At 33.6% G+C, this 26591-nt stretch overlaps 2 protein-coding genes and 2 non-coding genes across 9 annotated transcripts in view; 3 read left to right on the forward strand and 1 right to left on the reverse strand.

Annotated features, from left to right (window-relative positions):
* The first annotated feature begins 17091 nt into the window (after positions 1–17091).
* LOC107398751 (uncharacterized) lies at positions 17092–18085 on the forward strand. Of its 2 annotated transcripts, XR_010334929.1 has the most exons (3): positions 17163–17440; positions 17500–17614; positions 17674–18085. It is a non-coding gene; the product is annotated as an uncharacterized LOC107398751 (transcript). The 2 variants fall into 2 exon arrangements; XR_010334928.1 differs by having other exon boundaries at positions 17092–17614.
* A 641-nt stretch (positions 18086–18726) lies between these two features.
* Positions 18727–22495, forward strand: Hem (HEM-protein). Its single transcript, XM_966026.4, has 2 exons — positions 18727–18892; positions 18942–22495. The coding sequence occupies exon 2, from the start codon at positions 18956–18958 to the stop codon at positions 22322–22324; it is 3369 nt and encodes a 1122-aa protein (XP_971119.1). The 5' UTR covers positions 18727–18892; positions 18942–18955; the 3' UTR covers positions 22325–22495.
* Positions 21128–21192, forward strand: Mir11645 (microRNA mir-11645). The gene has a single exon (NR_161903.1). It is a non-coding gene; the product is annotated as a microRNA mir-11645 (primary transcript).
* Positions 22496–24633: 2138 nt separating the features above from the next.
* Positions 24634–26591, reverse strand: part of kuz (kuzbanian) — a 62158-nt gene continuing 60200 nt past the window's right edge. For 3 of the 5 annotated variants that reach the window (XM_008199910.3, XM_008199908.3, XM_064358042.1), the window contains one exon: positions 24943–26102. In XM_008199910.3, coding sequence (XP_008198132.1) covers positions 25996–26102 — 107 coding nt within the window. In that variant the 3' untranslated portion in view covers positions 24943–25995. Of the gene's footprint in view, positions 24703–24748; positions 24838–24942; positions 26103–26591 lie in introns of those variants that run through there. The other 2 variants (XR_010334927.1, XM_064358043.1) reach the window with 2 other exon arrangements.

The raw sequence follows: 26591 nt of genomic DNA on the forward strand, positions 1-26591 counted from the left end.
CCTCTAAATCATTCGGTTCCGTTCAAAAATTTCTCTGACAAATTCGGCAATAAATTTCTATTTACTTTGATCCTCCCCTAATTTGATAATGCTTGAAATTTCTCGCACAATCACGTAATTTCAGTAGTGATTTCAGCACGGACCTGCGGTGACACACTGGAATAGTAGCAGAATACATGCGGCGTGGGGCGCGTAACTCTATCGGGGATATGAAAGCCATTTGTATTACTTAGCCCAACGATAAAGCTGCGGCTCGGGATAGCTTCACAATTTTCACCAGTATTAAACATGATTTGTGACAGCGCTCTGCAGTTACAGCGGCCTTTACTACTCATCTTATACGACCAAAGAAATGCGCGTTATGGTGATGACCCCCTGACTGCTAAACCAAACAAAATATACAGGGTGTGCCTTTGAAACCCTAGATTAGAAATATTGGTACTTCTAATAACCATAGTCACCTGAAATATTTTAAAATGGTGACACTTCCGGTTATACCGGAAGTCGCTATTAACTTTCTTATTTTAACAGAAAACTATATTTTTAATGCGTTTTTGGATTACTGGAGTTATTTTAAGGTAGTTTCCATAAACTTTCCCCACACCTACATTTAGCAGTTTACGAACTATTTAAGATTTTTAATTTATTTTTTTTGAATTTGCACCTTTTATTTCAAAAATCGATAACTCTGCCATTTTTAAAAATTTGGAAATATTTGTTAGCTCACTTGAAAAGTGTCTAGATCTTTCCCTTGGTGTTTTAAAATTTAATTTTTAATTTATTACGCTAAAACTATTAAAAGAACGAAAAAAAATCAGAAAAAATTTGACCCAAAAAACAGTAATTTTAGGATTTTAAGCCTTAGATTATCTTGTTGACTAGTATTTAACAGAGACCTGAGTGCAGATGTACACTCACGATCAAAATGAATGAAACGGGTTGGTAACAAAAATCTTTTAGGTCATAAATTTTAACAAATAGGTTAGTTTAGAAACTGATCTTCCAGTTAATTTGTAAACTAGTTAAACGTCCACATTAACTGCATCACATCGAAAAAATTTGTGGCGCCTGTTTTAGGAGTGTCATTCTTTTTGAACGTAACTGTATTATCGTTGGGTATCAAAGTTGCTACGTTTTTCTTTTGGACTTGTGCAGTCTTCAGTTTAAATTAAAGTAACTTTTAAACAAAACTTTTTAGCAGCCAAGGTTTAATTTTTAATTGATTACGCTATCAATTTGAGCAAAAAAACAGTAGTGTTAAAACTATTAAAAGAACGAAAAAAAAACAGAAAAAATTTGACCCAAAAAACATTAATTTTAAGATTTTGAGCCTTAAATTATCCTGTTAACTTGTATTTAACAGAAACCTGAGTGCAGATGTACAGTCACGATCAAAATGAATGAAACGGGTTGGTAGCAAAAGTTCGACTAAAATTTTTTAGGTCATAAATTTTAACAAATGGGTTAGTTTAGAAACTGTTCTGCTAGTTAATTTATAAACTAGTCAAACGTCCACATTAACTGTATCACATCGAAAAAATTTGTCGCTACTGTTTTAGGAGTGTCATTCTTTTTGAACGTGACTGAATTTTTGTTGGATATCAAAGTTGCGACGTTTTTCTTTTGGACTTGTGCAGTCGCCAGTTTGAATTAAAGTAACTTTTAAACAAAACTTTTCAGCAGCCAAGGTTTAATTTTTAATTGATTACGCTATCAATTTGAGCAAAAAAACAGTAGTGTTAAAACTATTAAAAGAACGAAAAAAAAACAGAAAAAATTTGACCCAAAAAACATTAATTTTAAGATTTTGAGCCTTAAATTATCCTGTTAACTTGTATTTAACAGAGACCTGAGTGCAGATGTACAGTCACGATCAAAACGAATGAAACGGGTTGGTAGCAAAAGTTCGACTAAAATTTTTTTGGTCATAAATTTTAACAAATAGGTTAGTTTAGAAACTGTTTTGCTAGTTTATTTATAAATTAGTCAAACGTCCACATTAACTGTATCACATCGAAAAAATTTGTGGCTGCTGTTTTAGGAGTGTCATTCTTTTTGAACGTGACTGTATTTATGTTGGGTATCAAAGTTGCAATGTTTTTCTTTTGGACTTGTGCAGTCGCCAGTTTGAATTAAAGTAACTTTTAAACAAAACTTTTCAGCAGCCAAGGTTTAATTTTTAATTGATTACGCTATCAATTTGAGCAAAAAAACAGTAGTGTTAAAACTACTAAAAAAAGGAAAAAAAATCAGAAAAAATTTGACCCAAAAAACATTAATTTTAAGATTTAGTGCCTTAAATTATCTTGTTGACTAGTATTTAACAGAGACCTGAGTGACGATCTACAGTCACGATCAAAATGAATGAATCGGGTTGGTAGCAAAAGTTCGACTAAAATTTTTTCGGTCATAAATTTCAACAAATAGGTTAGTTTAGAAACTGTTTTGCTAGTTTATTTATAAATTAGTCAAACGTCCATTAACTGTATCACATCGAAAAAATTTGTGGCTGCTGTTTTAGGAGTGTCATTCTTTTTGAACGTGACTGTATTTTTGTTGGGTAGCAAAGTTGCGACGTTTTTCTTTTGGACTTGTGCAGTCGCCAGTTTAAATTAAAATAACTTTTAGACAAAACTTTTCAGCAGCCAATTGGAGCAAAAAAACAGTAGTGTTAAAACTACTAAAAGAACGAAAAAAAAATTGACCCAAAAAACATTAATTTTAATATATGTGCCTAAAAATAGAACATGAGTTATTGAAATAACATAATTTTTAGCCATGTACGTGTAAGAAAACATATTATAAATTAAAAATTGGGGCTTCAAAACGCGAATACAGTTGAAGAAAAATGTAGGAAAAAGCAATAAACTTTTTTTATTAGGCAATTTTTATTTACCGTGCTGATTTTTCCACACTTGTGTGTTGTTTTATCTCCCGTGACACATATTAATAGCCCACCTCTCACCCCCGTAAATATAATTTAGGTAATCAACCCTCGGCTTCGTCGCAATTAACTTAGAGTTAGCGTATAATTTTCGGGTCGTTTTGGAATTAGGGATTATGCTAATTGCGTTTCGCATTGCCTGTTGTAATACTTATTTATAATTATTGCTTTAAATGGCTCTCTTTATGAACCCGCACTAGTTTGCGTTCCATCAATCGATGTTTTGCAAACACACAACATTGAATCATTTTTGTGGTTTGAAACTTTTTTTGTTTGGAATAAATCAGGACAATGTGGATCCATCCTCCCGAGGCCGTGTATCTAATACAGCGGTACACAAATGAACAATAAAGCACAATCCGGTCGAACAATGTTGATAGAAGCCGGTTCAGTAGTGGAGAGCTTCTGCATCGTTGCTTTACAATAAATGATTTAGTCGAGTCCTGAAAATATGGAAAGTGGGTTGCCGTGTATCGGCTGGGGACCCAAAAAAATATACGACGGAGCCAAATGCTGGCGACACACTTGATGTGGGCCAACAATGTATTCCACGAAGACGGAACTTTTATTATTGATTTTGCCTGCGTCTCATTATACCCTCTTCTCTGGCACTAGACAGGGAAAATCTGCTTAAAGGTGAAATCCGACATTGACAGGACAAACAGGAGGCACACAACTTCCAGCGCACGATAATTTTCGTTTGGTTGTTTCACTTTTCTGCGGCCGATAAATCAGGCGACACTTTTTATTCAAATCATACGAATGTTTCCATTGTGTTCGAAATAACAGCCGATAGAAGCTGAATATCGGGCTAGTATCTGTAAGGGCTGGTTGAGCGCTCGATAGGTGGATATGGTGAATGCCTCTCGATTTGTGATTCGCTGAACACAGAATAAAATTGATGTGAGAGGTGAATTACATTAAGAGGAGAACGCATAAATATTTAACAGGTTTTTTGTGCCTCATGAACGAGATAGATTCAAGCTTTGGATTTTTTTTTCGACGATGTAAATTTCGAAGGACCCTTCATAAATTCCAAAATTTGACTACCGAAATAAACCAAATGAAATTTTGCGATTCCATCGCACAAAAAATTCACGTTTAAATAATTCGCAACCTTCCTTCAATAATTTTTTCATTCTCAAGCTGTATCTGTAGAACTGTTATACTGATTCTTTTAAAGCCTACGTACAACCATATCTAAGAAAAGCGATCCTAAATTCAACTAAATTATTTTTTATTTAATTTTTTTAATTTTTAATTATGTTATTATTAATTATGTTATTTAAATAACTCATGTTCTATTTGTAGGTACATATCTTAAAATTAATGTTTTTTGAGTTAAATTTTTTCTGTTTTTTTTTCGTTCTTTTAATAGTTTTAACACTACTGTTTTTTTGCTCAAATTGATAGCGTAATCAATTAAAAATTAAACCTTGGCTGCTGAAAAGTATTGTTTAAAAGTTACTTTAATTTAAACTGGAGACTGCACAAGTCCAAAAGAAAAACGTAGCAACTTTGATATCCAACAAAAATACAGTCACGTTCAAAAAGAATGACACTCCTAAAACAGCAGCCACAAATTTTTTCGATGTGTTACAGTTAATGTGAACGTTTGACTAGTTTGTAAATTAACTAGCAGAACAGTTTTTAAACTAACCTATTTGTTGAAACTTATGACCTAGAAGATTTTAGTCGAACCTTTGCTACCAACCCGTTTTATTCATTTTTATCGTCACTTCATCTACACACAGATTTCTGCCAGATACTAGTCAACAAGATAATTGATGGCTCAAAATTGGAAATAATTAATAAGAGAGTTTACTTCAGTCTTGGAACATAATCGAAAAAAATACATACAATAAAACTTACTTACTTTATTTTTAATTTTTGAGTATTATTTTGACTCAATCGAAAATCAAATTGCTTTTTTTTAAATATGGGTCAGACGATAATGTCAGAAGGATTTTTCAATAATTGTTGCACATTTTTGCACTTTTATAACAAAATTATAGTTTGCGGAATATCTTGTGACTATTACAAAACAAAACTGTAAGTAAGTACAATATTTTCATTAGATACGGAATTGTTTTAAACAATATTCCAACAAAGTACAAAATTGGTGGATGCGCCGGATATATTTGGTATTGTTACATGTTATTTTAGCTGTTGCTTACCCTTAATGGTATTAAAGATTGAGCTGATAACTATGGCAAAAATTACACGTACTAGCAAAGTAAAAAATTGCTGAATACGCTTATCATTTTGTTTAGAAATCATTGTTAGCGATTCTTTTAAAGCAATTTTATTTCATCAGATGTTATTTTTACTGTTTTCTTTATGGCACTTTGCAATATTTAATAAAAAATCCAGGTGATAAAAATAATAATAAAACCTATTTTCAAAATTAAAAATTGGTGGATGCGCCGGGAATTTTTTTAAGAATTATTGTTAGCGATTTTTTTAAAGTAATATAATATTGTCAGATGTTGTTTTTACTGTTAATAAAACACACTAGCAAATTTAAAAATGGTGGATGCGCCAAAAACAATTTTTTAGATAATCATTGTTAGCAATTCTCAAAGCAATTTGACTTTATCAGATGTTTTTTTACTATTATTTACTCCTTATGGCACTTTGTATTATTTAATAAAAAATACACTTGATAAAAAATGTAAAAATTAAATTTATTAAAAAGTAATAAACTGGTGGATTTTTTTTTAATTTAAATTTTGTTGGCGATTTTCTTTAAGCAATTTAATATCGTCAGATAATATTTTTACGGTTGTTTTTTCTTTATAGTACTTTGTATTACTTTATACAAAAACTAGTTCATAAAAATTACAAAAATAAAACACACTAGCAAAGTTAAAAATAATGGTGGATGCGAAGGACATTTTTTTTCCATAATCATTGTTAACAATTCTCTTAAAGCAACTCGATTTTGTAAGATGTTTTTTTACTGTTATTTACTCTTTATGACCCTTCGTATTATTTTATAAAATTATTGGCGATTTTCTTAAGACAATTTAATATCCTCAGTTGTTATTTTTGTTGTTGTTTACCCTTTATGGTACTTTGTATAACTTGACACAAAAACTAGTTGATCAAAATGACAAAAACAAAATACCACCAAATTTAAAAATGGTGGATGCGCCGAAAACAATTTTTTTAGTTAATCATTGTTAGCGATTCACTTAAAGAAATTTGATTTCATCAGATGTTTTGTTACTATTATATACTCTTTATGGTAGTTTGTATTATTTAATAAAAAAATCCACCTGATAAAAATTGCAAAATATAAACCTATTACCAAATTTATAAATTGGTGGATGTGCGAAGCATTTTTTTTAATTTAAATTTTGTTGGAGATTTTCTTCAAGCAATTTAATATCGTCATATGTTATTTTTACTGTTGTTTGCCCTTTATCTTAATTTGTATTACTTTACACAGAAACTAATTGATAAAAATGACAAAAATAAAATACACTAGCAAAGTTAAAAACAATGGTGGATGCGTCGGGCATTTTTTTCCATAATCATTGTTAGCAATTCTCATAAAGCAATTTAATTTTGTAAGATGTTTTTTTACTGTTATTTGCTCTATATAACCCTTCGTATTATTTTATAAAATTATTGGCGATTTTCTTAAGACAATTTAATATCGTCAGATGTTATTTTTACTGTTGTTTACCCTTTATAGTACTCTGTATAATAACTTCATACAAAAACAAGTTGATAAAAATGACAAAAATAAAACAATATCAAATTTAAAAATGGTGGATGCGACGAAAACAATTTTTTTAGTTAATCATTGTTAGCGATTCTCTTAAAGAAATTTGATTTCATCAGATGTTTTGTTACTATTATATACTCTTTATGGTACTTTGTATTATTTAGTAAAAAAATCCACCTGATAAAAATTGCAAAATATAAACCTATAGCAAAGTTATAAATTGGTGGATGCGCCGGGCAATTTTTTTCCAAAATCATTGTTAACGATTCTCTTAAAAAAATTTGATTTTGTAAAACGTTTTTTTACTTTTATTTGCTCTTTATGACCCTTTGTATTATTTTATAAAATTATTAACGATTTTCTTAAGACAATTTAATATCGTCATATGTTATTTTTACTGTTGTTTACCCTTTATGATACTTTGTATTATTTAATAAACAAATCCACTTGATAAAAATTGCAAAATATACACCTATTAGCACAGTTATAAATTGGTGGATGCACGGAGCATTTTTTTTTAATTTAAATTTTGTTGGCGATTTTCTTTAAACAATTTAATATCGTCAAATGTTATTTTTACTGTTGTTTGCCCTTTATCGTACTTTGCATTACTTTACACAAAAACTAATTGATAAAAATGACAAAAATAAAACACACTAGCAAAGTTAAAAATAATGGTGGATGCGCCGGGCATTTTTTTTCCATAATCATTGTTAGCAATTTTCATAAAGCAATTTAATTTTGTAAGATGTTTTTTTACTGTTATTTACTTTTTATGACCCTTTGTATTATTTTATAAAATTATTGGCGACTTTCTTAAGACAATTTAATATCCTCAGTTGTTATTTTTGTTATTGTTTACCCTCTATGGTACTTTGTATAACTTCACATAAAAACTAGTCGATAAAATTGACAAAAATAAAACACCACAAAATTTAAAAATGGTGAATGCGCCAAGAACATTTTTTTTAGTTAATCATTGTTAGCGATTCTCTTAAAAAAATTTGATTTCATCAGATGTTTTGTTACTATTATATACTATTTATGGTACTTTGTATTATTTAATAAAAAAATCTACCTGATAAAAATTGCAAAATATAAACCTATTACCAAATTTATAAATTGGTGGATGCGCGGAGCTTTTGCTTTTGATTTAAATTTTTTTGGCGATTTTCTTTAACCAATTTAATATCGTCAAATGTTATTTTTACTGTTGTTTGCCCTTTATAGTATTTTGTATTAATTTATACAAAAACTAATTGATAAAAATGACAAAAATAAAACACACTAGCAAAGTTAACAACAATGGTGAATGCGCCGGGCATTTTATTCCATAATCATTGTTAGCGATTCTCTTAAAGCAATTTGATTTTGTGAGATGTTTTTTTACTGTTATTTACACTTTATGACTTTTTGTATTATTTTATAAGTAATCCAGCTCTTAAAAATGTCAAAAATTATACCAACTGGCTAGTAAATTATAATTGGTGATTGTACCAAACATTATTTAAAATAATTATTATTCGCGGTTCTCTACAGTTTACTCTTTGTAGTACTTATTTTATACGAGATCAAGCTCATAAAACAAACCAAAGTTAAATTTACTACAAAAATTAAAAAATTGGTGGATGCGTCACGAATATTTTTCTAATAATAATTAGATATTATTATTATGATTATGGTAATTTGTGTTACTTTATGCAAGATCTAGTAATAAATAAGGCAAAAATTAAAGTAACTAATAAAGTCAAAATTTGGTGGATGCGCCGGGATAAAATATACTTATTCTAATTATTATTATCGATAATTTCCTAGCAATTTATTTGTTTTTAAATTATTGTACAAGTACTTTTTAACAATTAACTTAATCTAAACTTGGTCTCGACTTAAAAAATAAACGTAAATTTAAATAAAACAAAAAACTGATCTTGTTTCGATGTACTTAGTTACAAAATCACTTTTTCGAAAACTAATTCATAGATATCTCAATGTTGGTAAGTAGTTTTGAATGCAACTAATACATGTGTATGTTGAAGAGGGAGCATAAAGCCGGCGACAAATTGAATCGACTTAACGACTCGGTGGCATTGTTCTTCTTTAACCCTTAATCCTGTAGTAAATTCAGCGGCGTTTCTTCAGCGGACGGAAGTCCTCATACAATTTGAAATCCAATTAACTGTTGGTGGGACTTGGATGCATTGCGCAGCTCAATTGAGCCTGAGATTCTAGGATAACAATTGCGGACACGATCGGAAAGTTTCATTAATGAAATGTACTCCCTTCTAGACCATTACCGGAATATAAAGTTTGCAATTTATTACAGACATCGGATTATGATACTGTAAGAGAAGAATTCCAATTTCCGAATTAATTGCTGATTTATATTTTGCCAAAATCGATTCTAATGCTCCGTTTGGAAATACAGACGAAAGAAAACGCTATTTGATTATTAAGTACCGTCTGGGTGCGTTGTTAACACAGTTGTTTGTGACAGTACACACAGTCTAGTTAATTTCCATTACAAAACAATGTTACACAACTTAACAATGACTTTAATGTACTGAAAATACGCCGCTGGTTTATTTCAAGGCCCTGCTGTCGAACGCATGCCACAATTTATGCATTCAAAAATTTTTATATTTGAAGTTTGTTTGGCTTTATTGTTCAAAATCGCAATAAAAGCGCGATGCTTTCGCAGAATAATATTTCGGGTTATTTAATGCAACTGGGGCGTTGTTTATTGCTGTTCTTAAGACGACAGCATCAACTAAACTTAATGTTTTAAACTCGAATATACGCGCTCTCAAAAACTTGGGCTGTATTTATGTCGCTGCACATTCATTGTAATTACCAAGAGTAAAGCTCTTCTGGCGACTGTCCACACGTTCTTGTGAAACTGCTGTCTCCATTACAGAACACATGCAATAAATTAGATATACTGCCACCGGAATATTTTACAACTTTATTTTTCTTCAAGGTATTAACTTGTCAAAGCCAGATTTATTGCGACGAAATATTAAAACGATAATTTAATACAAGCGATTCAAAAATGGTGGATGCGCCGGGCTGGCAACTGATAAAAGCCACTATTATGCAACCTGTAACAATAGTACCTCATTGTTTGAAGTATTTTTTACTGTAAATCGCTAAAATTGTTTGCGCTCGTAAACCTTGTAATTAGATAAACTATTGTTGTAAATGCTGTAGAGAAAAGTGTAATTCTTTTTACGGTCGATGAAATTATACAATGTTTCAGCAACCGAATATTTAATAAAATTTATCATAAAACTGGTAGAACAAAATCAACAACAGTGAACGTCACTTCTGCTCCACGTTCAAATATCAGCATTCAGCACAAACGATAAAACTCATTACTGTTATCGCCATAACGCAACATAAATAATTTTGATGGTTTTATTCGAAAATGGATGCAGGATGCAGCAATCCACTGTCGCTGATTATATCTGCATAAATTATTATTTTAGGGCAAATTTCTGGAGCACCTGGATTGAAATTACCTTTCTTGATAATCTCAAGTCCATCCAGGTTTTAATTTTTAAATAACTTTTATTTTTACAGCTGATAATATATTATACTCGTATAAACAAAAAGACGTTTTTAGTGTGAGAAAGTGTTAAAAATAACCAATTCAATATTATTGACTTTCCATTTTTTTCAAAAATTTAATTTTAGAATAGGTATATTGATGATATATTATTAATCGAGGAAGGAGAATGAGCGAACTAAAAGATTACTTTAGAAATAGAAAAAAATAACAATATTAACTTTCTAAATTTAACATAAAAAAAAGAAAATAAAACAGAATTCAAAATCATTCACACTTCTCACATCATACCGATAGATTCTAGTCATTATAATAGACATAAACTTGCAAGTATTTACAGTTATATAATTAAATATCATTAAAAAATAGCCAGAGAGAATGAATTTTCAAACAGTTGATAAAAACTACTATTAAAAAAATGTGAACAAAAAATGTTACATATAATAGAAAACACAACAGAAATTAGTAATAAAATAACAAATAAATCTATCATTTTTACAGGTAAAAAAACATATGCAATAAAAAATATATTAACTAATCATGTTAAAAACTAATTTCAAACCATATAATAAAAAACTTAGAAAATCAGTTAATAAACACCAAAGTTAAAAAAAAATTATTTGATTAATCAGGAAATTATAAAATATGGTGTAGTGATTATAATGTAGTAAATGTGTGACAAAGTGACAGAAAACACAAATCACAAGTTTAATAAAGATACTTATTCAAAATTGATACACCAATGTTCATCAGGACCAAAATTAACAGCATTAGAAAACCTGGAAATTTACATTCTGAAACATTTTCAATGAGCGAACATAAAAAACAACTCCATTTTATACGATTTTTTGTCATTATATTATATCATATTTTTATATAGTTTTAGTATCAACAATTTATTATATTTTTTATTATAAGTATATCATAACTATAATAATGCTTCAATTAGTTTCAATAAATTTGTTATAATTCGATCATAATTTAATTTTTCAAAAAAGAAAAATCACAATTTGTAATTAATATAATAAATCCATATTGTACGTTTTATGATATAATTGTTAATTAATTAATAATAACTATATATTTTATTTATTATATATTTTCTAATATGTAAAATTTAGGTATATATAGGGTGATTCTTTTAGGGCCAACATTAGAAACTTTTCAACTTCTAATACAGCTAGAGCTTTAAAATTTTGTATACGATCCAAGTCGACCATTTTAAATTCAACTAACTTATTTTCAAAATGGCTGACCTTCCGAAACTAGAAAAAATTTGGCGCCAAGTTTGAAATTTTAAATAGTAACCACACATTTTTATTGCACATTTGAATCTATCTTCTTAAGCTGAGTAAAATTTACCAAAGTTGTTGATATTGCCTGTTATAGTTTTTGACATATGTCAATTTTTTTGTAAAAACTTTCATTAGCAAGAGTTCATCTAAGATATCACAGCCCTTGAACCCTTTGTGATAAATGAATATTTTTTATGCGTTCGGTAACCGAAAGTTTGAAAAGTCTTCTAAAATTTTCAAAATTGTGATCTGTCAAAATTCATGGCTACTATGATTTTTTGAAAATGGTAATCAAAGAACTCCTATAACTCACTTTTTTCGAACTTAATTCGTTGTTAAAAGATAACAATGCAAATGGACCAATCAAATTTGTTCAATTTGATCATGTGATCACTTAGTTCGCATTTAATTGCAGATTAAACTAACGACGCCTCAATAAACTGGTCCTAAGTTAATTAAGTTAATATTTATATTTAATTATCCATTTTTTTACTATTTAGCAAAGAAGTTGTAAACCAGTGGTAGAGGTGGTTCCATATCTGGTGGCGAACTGACAGTGATATAAAAGTCTCTTGAAGTGCACTCATAATGAAATACATGGGCGTGCATTTTTTTTGTTAAAATTTATTTTGTTGTCATTTTAACATTCATAAATTTTGCGAACGAAGATACATAGAAAAAATTACAATTATTGTTAATAATTTCTTCATTATTCTTCATCTTACGTATCTCATTATAATTTTTTAAAGGCTATCAGTGGATTCAAAAATCATTTTATTACGACAGCTATAAGCAATTTTTTTTTTCAATAGTAAACATGTGTTTAATGCCAAATTCAGTCATTCTTGACAATGTCAGTTCGCCACCAGATTTGGAATTCGGAAGCAACATTACCGTTGGGGGCGCCACTGTGATAGGTTGAAAACAGTAACCATAAATGGCGGGAAAATGTTTATTCGGATATTTTGAGCGTTGTACGAATTTTGGGGCTTCACAATTATTGCATTGCCTATGAGGAATGATTATTGTATCTTTGATGCAAGAAACTTATGTTGACAAATGAGAGATGACGAGGAAAACACGAATAACGAATGACTGTTTGGTTCACTTTCTTTATTGGAAAATTATTACAAAGACACTGAAAAGCCTACCTTTTGGCATAATTTACGTTTAAATGTATCAGCAGTTGTTAATTTTTATTGTAGTTTTGTAGATTTACCGCAGCATTTCATGATTTTTTCAGTGGAAAATTCTAACCTAAAATTCATAACACTTCACTAATTTATTGGTTTCTTGAGCCCAACCTTATGTTCGCTGTGATCCATTACTTATAGTCTTTAATCAGACAACTGTTTGATAACACTTTGTAATGAAAATAAATCTTTTTCACTTTTTATCCACTTTCAAGTTCCAACAACAAACACTTTATACCACGAAAAACTACAGAACCAAAGTCAACGCTAGTATTTACCACCATGTACTTTTAAAGTAATTCTTTCTATTGTAAGTAATTAACACTATACACGCAAAATTGTTGAACAATTCATTAAATGTCAGTTAAATGTGGCATTACGAAAATTTCTTTACTGTTTTCGACATAGTTCAAAAGTCATCACCAGAGGGCGTCTAGTTAATTTTATTTCCGAATAAGCTCTATCTCCTTGACATTTCGTAGTAATCCAAATATTTTTTTAATGTTCAAATGTAATTATAAAAATACTGGGTGATAAAAAAAAACCTGACTTGGTTTGATTTGTGGTGTTATAGGTCACGTAATTAAGACATGGGTTTAAAGTTTTGTGTGACTCAGCCTGTATGGCGTTATTTGGTCGTTATTCTGTGTGTTTTTGCACCGTAATCGCTTAAAACCGCCATAAAGAAACCTAAAACTTGCGAAATTCGAGTCGTAGCTTTTCCCCTCGAACAATTTTGATTGAAATTGTCCCTCCGGACTCATATTCCGTTGATGTAAGTTTAAAGTATCCACTAACACTCCGCTGGATGCAAAAGTATTTGAAAAAACTGAATAAACATCTTGGTAGGAAACTAATCAAGACTGGAGTCCGGGCAAATTACTTTCGTTAATGGGCGCGTTGTAAAATATATGTCAGAAAATGCGCCGTGTTTCCGTAATGACTGAAGCGTTGGTATTAAAAACGTGCTTAGGCTCGCTTCGCCTACTCCAAAGACCGTATTAGCCAAATCTGCACGTCGTCGTGTATCCTGGCCAATAGCCTTGTATGCTCCTTAAATCTGAGGATTTACCCGACGAAAACGTGAGTCGAGAACAAGGTAACACAAATGAAAGCGCTTCTGCAGGTGTTTTAAACTTTAAACATCACTGCACACATATTCGGTTTCCTTGTCAGAGACGGGTTTCAGGCGTGATTCTCAACCCAACGAAAAAAGTAAATAGAGAGGGTTTATGGCTTTCGAAATTGCGATGAATGACGGGCTGACTCGGGAAACACAGCCAGAGCTCACGACCAGGAAGAAAAATAATCAGATTTGACTAAACTACCACTAAAACATTTGTACTAAGCATTATCATTAATTGGTTGATATCATTTACTAGAGCTGCAAAAAATGAATTGTTTTTAAAGTAGTGCAAATGTAATCAAATCAAAGTGTTTTATATTTTTGTTTCAATAAAACTTTCTCGATCGATATTTTAAAATACAATCAAATATACCAAGTATCTATGGAGCAATCACGTTATCTATTAATTGTAATGTTGGTTGCTTAAAAAATTATTTCAGGCTTATTATTACTCGTGGACCATCCTCTATAGTTTGAAATGTCGATTTATTTAAAAAGTTTGTGTTAAAATATCTGCAAAAGACGGTCAGTACCTGGGGCCTGGTAGCTCAGTGGTATAAGCGCCACTTACGACGGGGGAGGTCGGGTGTTCGAACCCGGATCAGGGTACACAATTTTTCTATGAAAAAAAGTGTAGAAAAGGTAAGGAAACAACACGTAAGCAAAAATAAGGAAATGAAAGAACACATAGACGTATAGAAATAGAATTAGAAATAAGAAAATAATACGGCAAAAAGTAAAAGTACATAAAGGCGCCAAATTGTAAACGTAAGAGCACATCCTAATAAAGGGAAAATACCTTTTGTTTTGAGAGAAAAAGAGATGAACGTAAAGGTGAAACATAACTTCAAACTTTAGTTGAATCCTTAGATGACTTACTTCTTAAATTATAAAAAAATTAAACGAATATATTTAATTTATCTCTAGAAACTTTTAGTTAACTGAGTTTGTTTAGTTATGTCCCAAAAAACATTGTTAATAAAAATCATGGCCACTACGAATCCAGTAGGATTTGTGCACGTCCACTATTTTTGACTAGAAAATACACAAATTTGGTGATTTTAAGAGAAATTATGTCCATTTTCGGTCAATAACGTGCTGAAAGTCACAAAAAAAATAAAAACAATTTTAAAATTATAGAATCAACTTATACACCCGGTATCTTTTGATGAAATCTGGTGAAAAATTAGAGAATTAAATTGAAACAAAGTGGAAGAAAATGTTTTCTCGAGCTAATTCGCCGACTTTTGAACTGAATGTATTTGCGTTTTAGGTGAATTATTGCAATTATATAGTATGTAAAGTTGATTTATTTAAAAAGTTTGTGTTAAAATATCTGTAAAAGACGGTCAGCACCTGGGCCCTGGTGGCTCAGTGGTATAAGCGCCACTTACGACGGGGGAGGTCAGGTGTTCGAACCCGGATCAGGGTAACAATTTTTCTATGAAAAAAAGTGTAGAAAAGGTAAGGAAACAACACGTAAACAAAAATAAGAGATTGAGAGAACACATAGACGTATAAATGTATAGTGAAGCATAAAACTGACAGAAATAAGAAAATAATGCGGCAAAAGGTAAAAGTAAGTAAAGGCGCCAAATTGTAAACGTAAGAGCACATCCTAATATAGGAAAAATACCTTTTGTTTTGAGAGAAAAAGAGATGAACGTAAAGGTGAAGCATGACTTCAAATTTTAGTTGAATCCTTAGATGACTTACTTCTTAAATTATAAAAAAAATAAACGAAAACATTTAATTTATCTCAAAAAATTTTTAGTTAACTGAGTTTGTTTACTAAAGTCCCGAAAAACATTGTTAATAAAAATCATGACCACTGCGAATACAGTAGGATTTGTGTACGTCCACTATTTTTGACTAGAAATACACAAATTTGGTGATTTTTTGGGAAATTATGTCCACTTTCGGTCAAAAACGTGCTGAAAGCCACTAAAGAGGTAATAATAATTTTAAAATTGTAGAATCAACTTGAACGCCTGTATTTTTTGATGCAATTTGGTGAAAAATTAGAGAATTAGATTTAAAAAAGTGGAACAAAATGTTTTCTCGATCCAATTCGCCGACTTTACTACACTTTTCTTTCAAAGTTTTGTATTTTTGTTTTATATTTTTTTGTTTTTTAAAATCACAGCAAATCACAGTGACTAAAAAAATTGCTGCCTGCCTTAATACGGCATTAATAACGTTTTGTGTTTCAAACATGGACGTGGCTAAACGTTTACAGAGTGATTGAACATTTCAGATTATAATTAATCCATTTGCTGTTGTTTTTAATTTCGTCTAACTCAGTCCGAGTTAGTGAATTTATTGACGTATTCAAATTGCGTCGAAATTCAAATTTCCAATTCAGCGAAATTTATAGTAATTAAATGTGATCGCGACATGACAGATTGAGGTAAATGTGAGCTAGCAATATACACATAAATGTACATACATTGTCCAATCAATATTGTTATCTCTTCGTGTGTACACTGGGCCCTGCCATTAATAAATTATGCAACATTTACTAGCACTGCTTGTCGGAAAATGTCATTTTCCCCTCCGAGAAAGACTCCCTGTCAACATGTTTTAATTTTAAATGCGGCGCCGCCAACTCACGATAATGACCGTTCCGGTGGAAAAGTGATTACTAAGCTTCCGGATGCAACAGTCGCTGTTTAAAAATTAAGCTCTTGGCAAGATGCACAAACATAACGAATTCTAAAATCTTGCCAAGGGATCTGTTTCATAGCTCCAGCGGTAAGTGAATGTAACGGCGGAGTTTAATGATTGAATTCGCAAAGTTGAATGAAAAATTCGCAGAGCTTTTAAGTAGACAATAATTACACAAAGTTGGATAAAACTCTCTTCGAAATTATAATTATTTCTCCGGCTTTATCCCGCTGCAATTAGAATATTAGGTGAAAAGGAGTGATGAATGGCTTTAATTCTATAAGAGTTGCAGAAATACTTTAAGGTGGCGCCACCGCTCGAAATTCAACCAACTCTATGCGATATATAAAACAATGTTATATTTGTGAACCCGCAATAAAATTTTCAACGGTTCGCGTCTTGCCAACGTTGTAAAATTTTTATTTCTGCGTCATTATAATTCTCGAGATTTTTTCTTGTAGATTTATAACACAATATACCAGCGAAATCTTTTAATCGTGGCCTACTTTACCCGCAACTGATAAGAAAAATAATGCATACGTTACTTATTATTCACTTATTGCAACAAAGCCGGAGCTTAAACATTATTTATCTTGTTGTGTAGTTATTAAAGTGTCAAGAGACAACTTATTTTTCCTTTCCGTCGGTGTTTTATGATTTCTATAAAATGATTTATAAGGCTACTAGATTTGCATAATACATTGCAACGCCAACGTTTAAATTCTTTTTTTATTTCGCCGAATCAATCTTTATTTGTTTTCGGAGCAAGAAAACAGCACTCACACCTCCATTATAAAAGTTTACGGCGCCACTTGGGTTACTCCATTGGCCATCATTTATACGTTCCTTAGCAACACCTTTGAAAACAAACACGACTGTCAATTATTGCACAAAGTTTCCTCACACGGTGGGCTGTAGGTAAACAAAACGTTAAACTTTCAAAGTTATTTATTTTCCAAGGTAAATATTTAAGAATTAAGCTTTTCCATGAAGGACAACGAAGCCGCTATTATTATACAGAAATGTGTCAGGAGATATTTATCGAAGAACAAGGCGGCTACGAAAACAAAAACAGATAAGAACCAAAAGTAAGTCAACAATTCCAAGTGACGCATCTTTTTTTATATATTTTTTTTAATTAAAACAGTGTTACCCATGACGAAATAAAACAAGTCCTAGAGGAAATTCATTTATTTCAGAAGAAATTACAATCAAATATGAAGAAAAAAGACGAAATCAAGAAACTGTGTTTAAGCATTGATGAGATTTCCACGGAACTAAAATCGATAACTAAATTAGAACACTGTAAGCAATTAGAGACGTCGTTTTCCAATGAAACGTACGAAAAAATTCAGCAAAAACACCGGGAACAAATCGGGCAAATAAATTCAAAATGGTGGGAAAAATTAGATATTTTCGAGGATCAATAATTTTTATGACCGATTGAGTTACCAAATTTTTTTTAACAAGTGTGTGATAATTATGTATACAATGTTACCCAGTTGAGTTTCAGATGTTTTGAAATTATAAACTTTATTTAATAAATGTTTAACAATGTTTTACCGAATTTCATTTTTTGTCTGTTGCCATAAATTTAACTGTTTGTTCATTTATATTCTAACTGTCTTGTACGTTTCTGTGAATGTACTTTTCTAGCCTTGGAAAGCTCCCCAAAAAACTCGCAGTATGCTCTGATATTTTCACGGATGTTATAGAACAATTTTTATCATTGTATTCAAAGGCGATGTGTTATGTGTGTTGAACAACAAGGAAGACATTTCCAACAGTTTTTAAATGATAATAAATAAATATTTTAATAAAAATTTGTTCTTTTTAATTGTCAAAAAGTATGAGAGTTATGAGAGAACGAATTTATCACAAACATAAAAAATAATTGTTTTTTAACTTCGCAGCACACTATTTTTTTTAAGTAATTATTTGTTATTTCTGGAGTGTAAATTTTAAATTTAACGTCCATCAAAGGTCAATATCTCTAATAAGTAATAATAAACCAGTTATGAAGCGTTTTCGGATCGTTGACAGCCTGTACATTTCAAAAACTAGAGCCCTTAAAATCTGTTTGCAGTTTTGAAATCAGCGTCCAACAATTTCTTAACAACAACAAAAAATATTCAGTAAACTTTCGCCATTTATTTTGGTGAACTCGATGAGCTCGCGCAATCTACATTTTACACTTCAATGGCTCCAAACTGCCATCACAACCGGGCTGAAATCCCTAGCGTCACCGCCTTGTTTCTGACGTTTATCTGACATTTCGTTAACCAACAAATCAAAATATCTCATTTTACCAAAAAAACGATGAAATAACACAATTCATCACTTAAAAACTCACGTCCGGGTCGAAGGTACGCCCAACACTTTTTTTACAGTTTCATAACATTAAATAATTAACAGGAAACTAAATCAAAATGGCCCGTCCTCTCGCCCCCAGCGAGCGGAAAATCGCCGAAAAACTCATCATCCTCAACGACAGGGGCATCGGCATGCTCACACGCATCTACAACATTAAAAAAGCCTGCGGAGACGCCAAATCCAAGCCGGGGTTTCTCTCCGACAAGAACTTGGAGTCTTCGATCAAGAGCATTGTGCGGCGGTTTCCGAACGTCGACAGCAAGAACTTGACTGCGATTCAAGGGCTCAGGAACGAGATAATCAAATCTTTGTCGCTGTATTACTACACGTTCGTCGATTTGCTTGATTTCAAAGACCACGTTTGCGAGTTGTTGACTAGCATGGGGGCGTTTCAAATCGAGCTTGATATTTCGCTCAATTTCGAACTCACTAAGCATTATCTTGACTTGGTGACGACCTACGTGTCTCTGATGGTGTTGCTGTCGCGGGTTGAGGACCGCAAGGCCGTTCTGGGGCTTTTTAACGCCGCTTATGAAATCGTGCATTCCTCGCCCGATTCAAGCTTCCCGCGGTTGGGCAACATGATCATGGAGTATGAGATTCCGTTTAAAAAGTTATGCGAGGAGTTTGTGCCCCACACTAAGCTGCTTCTAAGCGCCTTGAACTCGCTTCTACCCATTTATATCGCCCGGAATGTCTCGGCTGATAAATGGCGCTCTGAATTGAAGTTGAGTCTAGTAGGCAACCCAGCTTCGCTCCTCAAGCCGGTGATAGCCGACCGGATGTCGTGCGAGTACGTCTCGCTTGATACCATGGAACGCTGGATTGTCTTCGGTTTGTTGCTAATTCACCCGCACTTGCAGCAAGATCATTTGAATAAATTATGGATCAATGCGCTTGAGTCGTCTTGGGTCTTGCCCCTGTTCCGGGACGAGGTTATCTACACCCATCAGTACATCTGTGGGTACTTTGATACCATCAAGGGCTATAGTAAAAGGGCGTCCGAGGTTAAGGATTGCCACAGTCAAGCGATACAAAAGGCTGGGTACAAACACCGCGAACGCCGAAAATTCCTAAGGACGGCCCTCAAAGAATTAGGCTTGATTTTGATGGACCAGCCGGGGCTTTTGGGGCCGAAGGCCCTCATGGTCTTCATGGGTTTGTGCTACGCACGGGACGAGGTCTTATGGTTGTTGCGTCACAACGACAACCCACCCCAACAAAAAAACAAGGGTAAATCGACCGAGGATTTAGTCGATAGACACCTGCCAGAACTCCTCTTCCACATGGAAGACTTACGGGTGTTGGTCCGAAAGTACAGTCAAGTCATGCAAAGGTACTACGTCCAGTACCTCTCACACTTCGACGCCTTGGTCCTCAAAGACATGATCCAGAAAAACTTGGGTTCGGTGGGCGAAGACGAGTGCATAATTCTCTCCTCTTTGTGCAACACCATCTCGGGCCTTTCGGTCAAACAAGTCGAAGACAACGAAACGTTCAACTTCTTCGCCTTCCGCTTGGACTGGTTCCGCTTGCAGGCGTACATGTCCACAGGCAACGCCCTCTTGCGCATCATGGACAACAAAGACCTGGCCCAGTTTTTGGACACCGTGCAATTCCACACGAAAATGGTCGACAATCTGGACGAAATGCTAGTCGAGACTTCGGATTTATCAATCTTCTGCTTCTACAACCGCATTTTCGAGGACCAGTTCCACATGTGTCTGGAGTTCCCGGCCCAGAACCGCTTCATCGTGGCCTTCCCGTCGATCTGCTCCCACTTCCAGCACTGCACGCACGAGCTGTGCCCCGAGGAGCGCCACCACATCCGCGAACGCAGCCTGTCGGTGGTCAACGTCTTCCTGGACGAGATGGCCAAGGAAGCCAAGAACATTATCACGGCGATTTGCGACGCCCAGTGCAAGATGAGCGACAAGCTCCTGCCCAAAAACTGCGCCCACTTGATCTCGCAGCAAATGAACCGCAAGAAGAAGGAGAAGAATAAGAAGAACACCCTCGAGATCGAGAAACCGGGCAAGGAGAGTTACAGGAAAACGAGGGAGAATTTGACGACTATGGATAAGTTGCACATGGCTTTGACCGAGCTCTGCTATGCTATTAACTACTTCTCGAATATAAACGTCTGGGAGTATACGTTCGCTCCTAGGGAATACTTGCACCAGCACTTGGAGAATCGCTTTGCGCGGGCTTTGGTCGGCATGGTCATGTATAGCCCGGACACTAACGAAATCGCCAAACCGTCCGAGCTTTTGGTTAGCGTCCGCGCCTACATGAACGTGCTCCAAACGGTGGAGAACTACGTCCATATTGACATAACCCGGGTTTTTAACAACTGTCTCCTGCAACAAACCCAGCCTGTGGACAGCCATGGGGAGAAAACCATAGCTGCGATTTACACCCAGTGGTATTCCGAAGTGTTACTGCGACGTGTTAGCGCCGGCAATATAATCTTCTCGATGAACCAACGCTCGTTTGTTTGCCTCACCGCCGAGGCGGCGATTCCGTTCAACCCCGAGGAGTATTCAGACGTGAACGAGCTGCGCGCCCTGGCGGAGCTGATCGGTCCCTACGGTATGAAGCAGTTGAGCGAGACGCTGATGTGGCACATCGCCAGTCAAGTCATCGAGTTGAAGAAACTAGCCGAGGCCAACAAGGACGTCCTTTTGCTGCTCCGCACCAACTTCGACAAGCCCGAAGTGATGAAAGAACAGTTCAAGAAGCTGACCAGCGTCGAGAACGTGCTCCAGCGCATGACGATCGTCGGCGTGATTCTGAGCTTCCGCCAGTTGGCGCAGTCGTGCCTCACTGATGTCCTGGAGCAGAGGATCCCGTTCCTCCTGAGCTCGATCCTGGATTTCCGCCACCATTTGCCGAGCGGTGACCCGCTGAAGGTCGTGAGTGAGATGTGCTCAGCGGCGGGGATTCCCTGCAAGGTGGATCCGACGCTGGTCAATGCGCTCAAGTTGCAGAAGCCGGAGGTGGACAGTGACGAGCACTTGATCACCTGTTTGCTGATGGTGTTTGTGGCGGTGTCGATTCCCAAGCTGGCCAAGCAAGAGCAGTCGTTTTATAGGGCGTCGCTTGAGGGGCATACGAATAATATTCATTGTATGGCCTTGGCGGTTAATCATATCTTCGGGGCGTTGTTCACGATTTGTAATCAGGGGGATATGGAGGACCGGATGAAGGAGTTTCTGGCGTTGGCGTCCTCGAGTTTGCTCAGGTTGGGACAGGAGGCTGATAAGGAGGCCACGAAAAATAGGGAGAGTGTGTATTTGTTGTTGGATCAGATCGTGCAAGAGTCGCCATTTTTGACGATGGATTTGTTGGAGTCGTGCTTTCCATATGCGCTGATCAGGAATGCCTATCACGCGGTGTATAAGCAGGAGCAGTTGTTGGCGTAAATTAAGTATTTATTTCCCGTACAAATTTTATTCATCATTTAGTACTATCAAGTACAACACAATTGTATCACAATTCCTATTTAATTAGTTTAAATACATTATGTTAAGTAACGAGCATTTATATCATGATATTGTAGTGTTACAACATGTATTGTAAATTTTTTTATATTCTGTACGTCTTTTATTTTTACTAAACCATTAACACGCTTATTTCATCTTTCGTTGTTTCCAATTATGAAACTAGGAAGAATAGTGTAACAAAAAAATGAATACGAAGATGAAACAAATCTTAGGAACTAAAACTTTCTTTCTGGCGTTTTCCATGTACAGGGTGCTCAAAAACTGGCGCACCAACTCAGTGGTGCGTTATTGAGAAGCAAGTGCAGATTACGGTAAAAGTGTTGAAAAAATTCCTAGTCATATTTAAACAATCTAGAGCTACAAACTTATTGTGTTAACTTCTTTAGTTTTCATTATTTTTTTATATTTTTATGTTTCATGCCAGGTAATCGTTCCGTAACAAAACGATGAATAATCAGATTTTAGCAGTTTTTTTAATAAAAAAAAATAAAATTCATGCAAAAAATCACAATGTGTAGATGTGCCAACACTTGGAATTAATTCCTAGGAAACCGTTTCAAAAACAATTTATTTTTATTGTTGCTTAACTATTGCGATCATGACTATTAGACAACGTTGCCACATATCATTTATCTAATATGTTCGAATTTTTGATGTTTGATTTTTTCAATTTTTGTCGCGAATTTTGTCGATTTCTGGTACCCTGATAATTTATCAAGGAATAATTCCGGAACTATTAGAGATAACCCCCTGATGTGTCCTATCTTTGGAAAGCTCTTTTAATGATCTATCATTTGCAAAAAAGATTATTGTTGTCCGACTTATAGTTTTCGAGAAAATGCAAATAAAAGCAAAAATTAGATCATATACTCAAAAGTTCATAACTAAAAAACTATTGGGAATTTAGCGCTTTTCTTGATTCCAATCGATTCCCCGGATCATTTTGCATAGGTATGAATCAAAATAGTTCCACTTTTTAGAATAGTTTAGCCGTAAATGAGAAAATAAAAAAAATTGAAAAAAAGTTAACACCCCCCCCTTAGAAATCGGTCAATTTTTAAAGTGTCTCAAAATCAAATAAAACCGATTCTATCTTATAGATTTTGATGTGCTCTTTCCGATCTAAAAAAGCGTTTTCTCCTAGCTCTTTTAGTTTGGCCGTAATCGGCGTTTGAAAATTGAAAATTTTTGGGAGATATCGCCTTGAGTCCTATGCCATTTTGTAGAGTTTTTTATTCCGGTTATTCTCCATTTTTCCGTTTCTCGATAACTCTAATAGTTTCGTCGTAATTGGCGATTGAAAATTGAAAAAAAGTGAAAATGGAAACCTTTTTTTGCGTTTTTCTCGGAAACTGTAAGACTTAGAGCAACGAACAAAAAACCATCTGATAGCGTTTAATTTTAGCTATTTTTTCGTCTAAACCCGGAGCCGCTCCGGGCAACGGTTCCGGCTACAGAGGCGATCAAAGTTTTTCACTAAAAAAATTCATAAAAAAAACTAAAAGTCGTAGAGCAATGCGGTTTGTTCGATTAAATTTTACGGCTCATTTTACATAATATATCAATAATAAAAAATTTAAAATTTTTTGCCTAAATTTAGCGTAGCGGTATTTATGGTGAACAGTTTTATTCAACAAAAAAATTCATAACTCGAAAACTAAAAGTCGTAGAGCAATGCGGTTTGTTCCATTGAATTCAGCGGCTCATTTTCTGTACCAACTTTTCACGAGATTTAAAATTTTCAATTTTTTTGCTAAAATTTCCTGAGTAAAACACTTACCTTCAAAGAGGTGAAAAAAAATATTTTTTTTAAACTCACTCTAGTAAATTTTTATGGACTTCTACACGTCTTAACAACCCACAAAAGTTGTTAAAAGTCCACAAAAAGTCCATATGTTCGATTTTTTGATGTTTGATTTTTTCAATTTTCGTCGCAGTTTTTGTCGATTTAAACTAGTAATTTATCAATAACTTTACTACAAAGAATTTTTTACTATTTTTACCTTAACCAGTTCTCTTCTACACACCATTGAATTGGTGCGCCAGTTTTTAAGCACGCTGTATAAAATATATGCATTTTTTCTTTTTTTTTTTTGGTTAAATGGCAATGTACTACGTGTACATTTAGACAAACTTTCCCTTCTATATCTATCTTTATCTTCTATATCTTTAATAGTTGTGTTGTGGAAATTTGGATCGAAGAGATAGAAACTTTTAAACAACAAAAATCGGAAAAAACGTAACTGTAATTACAAACACTAGTTTTACATATTTTAAAGTGAAAAAAATTGCTTGGGCTAAAAAATTGTTAGTAGATTTTGGATTAATTAGTATGGTACTTACCCATTTTTTCACTTATGCCCTCTGGTGGTCAATGAGAATGTTTCTTTACATATTTTCAAAGAAAGTTTGCATTCAAAAATAATGTTAACCTAAAAAACGACAAATTTAGTTGAATCGCTCGATAGCACACAGGCCAACGTATTTTTTCAGGAGTGATCAGGATTGGAGAGTTCATGGTAAATAAGTATCGTGCGTGTGAAAAATGTATGACTTTGTTTTTATTTTACATTTGACAATAACACATTTATTATTCACAGTATTATAAAAAGTCATCCAATGACTTTGGTACATGTATTAAGCGACATGCACAACAATTATTGGTCATCGAGGTTGGATTGTACCTACTAGCATAATAAAAAAATTTGATACAATTACTTTTACGTCGTCAAAAAATCAAACAAATGCTAGACATAGGTAAAATCCACTACTCTAAAACAAAAGTGAAGAATATGATACATACTTCATATAAAAACAACTATGTTTTTCCAATATTTACATAATATATCAATATTTTACAATTCATTAATACAGATTTTCAGCATCAAATATAGATTTCTCCATTGAGACATTACAAAACAGCAAATTAGATTTGTATCACAATTTCCTGAAATTCAACAATGTACCAAATGTAAAATTGCGTCCCTCAATTATATAAAAATAGCAACTTTCAGGACAAATCATTCAAAATGAGATCTCTGCACGAAATTTCCACAATTTTACTAAAAAACGCAGCTGTGATGTAACCACTTGGAATTATGGACAAACCGAATCCACAATCAAAATCCAATTCAATTCCCCCATAATCAAAAACTTTGATCGACAAATTTGTTCGGATATGTACGTGAACCTAAAACCTAATCATTTGGTGCAGAAATGGCAAATAAATAAATTAAAAAATCGAGTTGGCAGATAAAACCGCAAATCCGTTCAGCCTTTCGTCGGAAGCCAACTAATATCATAAAAACTCATCCCTAAAACCTAGGTGACTATACATAAATGCACCCGTTTTCAATCAATCATTTCGAGTTTCGTAATATCACACGCACTTTTTATTGGTTCGTGGTTCGAATCGATCACAGAGCACAACAATCGTTTCGAGTTTGTTAAGTTGAGCCACTCTGTACACTAGTGTTCTTTTGCTGGTTTGACGATTGTGCCATGGGACCCTCGAAATGTATGTTGGCCATTGGTGTGCCGGGGTAATCGGGCGGCGGAGACACCCGAATTGCCCCGACTTGACCGTTCTGTCAAACTTTGTGACGCATCTCGTAGGCGTTACGGTCGTACGCCCCTGCGTATGGGTGGTTTTGGCGGTTGAAACCGGAAGGCGGCGCTGTCGCTAGTGGGGAATACTCTATTAATCCAAGGGGGGGAAATATCATGCAGTTAGTCGAGGGGTTGCAAAAATTAGTATTCTACTACTAGTAGTGGATGGCTCGTCAGAAAACATAAATTTTTCGTTTCAACCTTATTTTTAATAAAGCCCCAAAGCCATTTTTTTGCCATTTTTTACGGAAATTTTATAAAATACGTGTTTCTCGCTCAAAAAAAAAAAACTAAATCACTCCTAATAGGCGAGAAAAACATCAATTGTGATCTGTTTTGGTCATTTTTGAATAAAATTTTGCAAACAAATAAGTTTTGTTGGAAAAATAAAATAAATCTAACAAAAGACCAAAGTAATGGAATTTTCATTTCCATTAGAGATTATTAATTAGGCCTTTTTCAGCACAATTATGAAATAAATGAGTTTTTGGTTAAAAAACGTGCTAAAACGCCCAAAAAGAAAACTTTGAGAAAACTTTTCAAAAAAAATTGAATTTTTAACTCATTAAAAGGGTCA

This window comes from Tribolium castaneum, chromosome 7 (assembly GCF_031307605.1).
Source record: "Tribolium castaneum strain GA2 chromosome 7, icTriCast1.1, whole genome shotgun sequence".
Classification (NCBI taxonomy): Eukaryota; Metazoa; Arthropoda; class Insecta; order Coleoptera; family Tenebrionidae; genus Tribolium; species Tribolium castaneum.